Raw genomic sequence first — 2,500 nt, 5'->3', positions numbered from 1 at the left:
GGCGGCGGAGTGACCCTCCCCGGCGCGCCCTCCCTCCCTCCCTCCCTCCCTCCCCCGCCCCCTCCCGTAGTAATGAACAGCTCCAAAGGGGCGCCCATGGGCAGCCACCTCGGCGAGAACCTGTGTCGCTTTAAGAACGTGAGCGGGGAACTGGTCCTAGTGTCGTGCACGGGGGGCGTGGTGGCCCAGCCGCAGCACCACCACCACCAGCAGCAACACCAGCAGCACCAGCACCTCCAGCCGCCCCTCCAGAACGACACGTACGACGAGTATGACTCTTACTACGACTACGAGCACAGCAACCTCACGGACGAGCAGTGGAGCATCGTCCGGCAGCTCAACCTGTACTACGTCCCTCTCCTCATCGTGGTCGGGTTCGTGGGCAACCTCCTCTCCTGCGTGGTCTTCCTCAACACGAGGCTGAGGATGAGGTCGTCCTCGTACTACCTCGCAGCCCTCGCCATCGCCGACGTCACCTACCTCTTCATCCTGTTCCTCGTGTGGCTCGACCTCCTCGGCTTCAATACGTTTAATATCAACGTTATGTGTCAGGTGAGGCGCTTGACTTTCTTCGCGAGGCAGAGACCTTGGCGTTTCCTCTCGGGAATGGGTAGAGAATTGGCTCTCGATTTTTCTCTCTCTCTTATATCGCCTGATCCCGTGCATTATTTATATCACTTAAATATTCCTTGCATTATTTATATCATATTATACTCCTTGCTTCCTTGCCTTACTCATATCACTTAAATATTCCTCGCAATATTTCTACCATATCATACTCCTTGCTCGCTTGCATTACTCATATCACTTAAATATTCCTTGCATTATTGAAATCACATTATATCGCCCTTATCACTTGCATTACTTATATTACTTAAATATTCCTTGCAATATTTATATCATATTCCTTGCGCCATTCATATCACAATGCATCATTAACCACAATTTTTTCTTCTTCTCAATACCACGATTTTCTCTCTCGTATGTCGCTTACATTCCTTTCATTACTGATATCACTTCTATCCTTTGCTTTATTTGTCACTGTACATATTTCATCACATTTCTTCTTATTCTTGTTTGTAATTCGATTATATCTCACATTTTTTATTGCCATTATCGTCCTATTATTACTCTTATCACAAATATTCATATTCTTGATATGACATTATTTATGTCACTGTGCATATTTTATCACATTTCTTCTTATTCTTGTTTGTAATATATCTCTCATATTTTTTGTCATTATCGTCCTATTATTACTCTTATCACAAATATCCATATTCTTGATGTCACATATTCATGCAGTTTTACAACCATTTGTTATCGATAGCTTATCATTTATTGATCCATATAATTATTCATTGATGTATCTATCTGTGTAATTATTCATTTATATATTCATTCATTTATCTATCTATCAGTTTATCATTTTTTCTATTCATTTATTTATTCGTTTTACTATTTACTTATTTATTCATTTATCTATATATATATTTATTTATTTTTCTGTCTATTTATTTATTCATTTATCTATCTATCTATATATTATTTTTTCTATCTATTTGTCTATTCACGTACCTATCTATTTACTTATTCCTTTATATATCTATGCATTTATTCATTTCCTATCTACTTATTCACTCATTTATCTATCTATTTATTTATTCATTTTCCTATCTATATATCTATTCATTTATCTATGTATTTATTTATTTATTCATTTTTCTATCTATCTACTTATTTATTCATTTATCTATCTATTTATTCATTTACCTATCTGTTCATTAATAGATTTATCTATCTATTCATTTACCTGTCTATCTATTTATTTATCTATCTATCTATACATTAATCTATTAATTAATATATTCAATTTGTATGTCTTTATATGACTTCCTGATTCATTGGTTAGCTAACTGGTGTATGTGTGTGTGTGTGTGTGTGTGTGTGTGTGTGTAATAATAATAATAATAATAATGATTTAGGGTTTGCATAAAAAAAAAAAAAAAAAAAAAAAAAAAAAAAAAAATATATATATATATATATATATATATATATATATATATATATATATATATATATATATATATATATATATAGTATATATATATATATATATATATATATATTATATTATATATATATATGATATAGGGTATATATATATATATATATACAGGCTGATGGTGGGAGAAAGACTAATTAAATGTAGACAATACTCTATCAAGGTCATAATTGATTATGAAATAAAGAGCTTATTCACTTTATCGAGGTCAGAGTCGATGATTGTGTGTACCCATTAAAAAAAGATATATATATATCTCTGCGGTCGTAGATTGGCTTTGATGCTGTTTTTTTCTCTCTTTCTTTTTTTTTCCTTTTTTAATTGGCGTGTTTGCTTGGTGTCATTAGTATTGTCGGCACTGTAGATAGCATTGCTATTTATGGAATTCTGTTTGTGTGAATTTTGTTTATGATGGACGTCAGATGGGAGAATATG

At 34.0% G+C, this 2,500-nt stretch overlaps 1 protein-coding gene across 1 annotated transcript in view; it reads left to right on the top strand.

Annotated features, from left to right (window-relative positions):
- Positions 1-2,500, top strand: part of CNMaR (CNMamide Receptor) — a 54,584-nt gene that overhangs the window by 1,002 nt on the left and 51,082 nt on the right. Inside the window, 2 exon segments of the mRNA XM_070137488.1 lie at positions 136-257; positions 259-552. Of these exon segments, the coding sequence (XP_069993589.1) occupies positions 136-257; positions 259-552 (416 nt within the window).

The sequence above is a fragment of the Penaeus vannamei genome, chromosome 23 (assembly GCF_042767895.1).
Source record: "Penaeus vannamei isolate JL-2024 chromosome 23, ASM4276789v1, whole genome shotgun sequence".
Lineage (NCBI taxonomy): Eukaryota > Metazoa > Arthropoda > Malacostraca > Decapoda > Penaeidae > Penaeus > Penaeus vannamei.
This window is presented reverse-complemented; position numbering and strand designations above follow the sequence as displayed.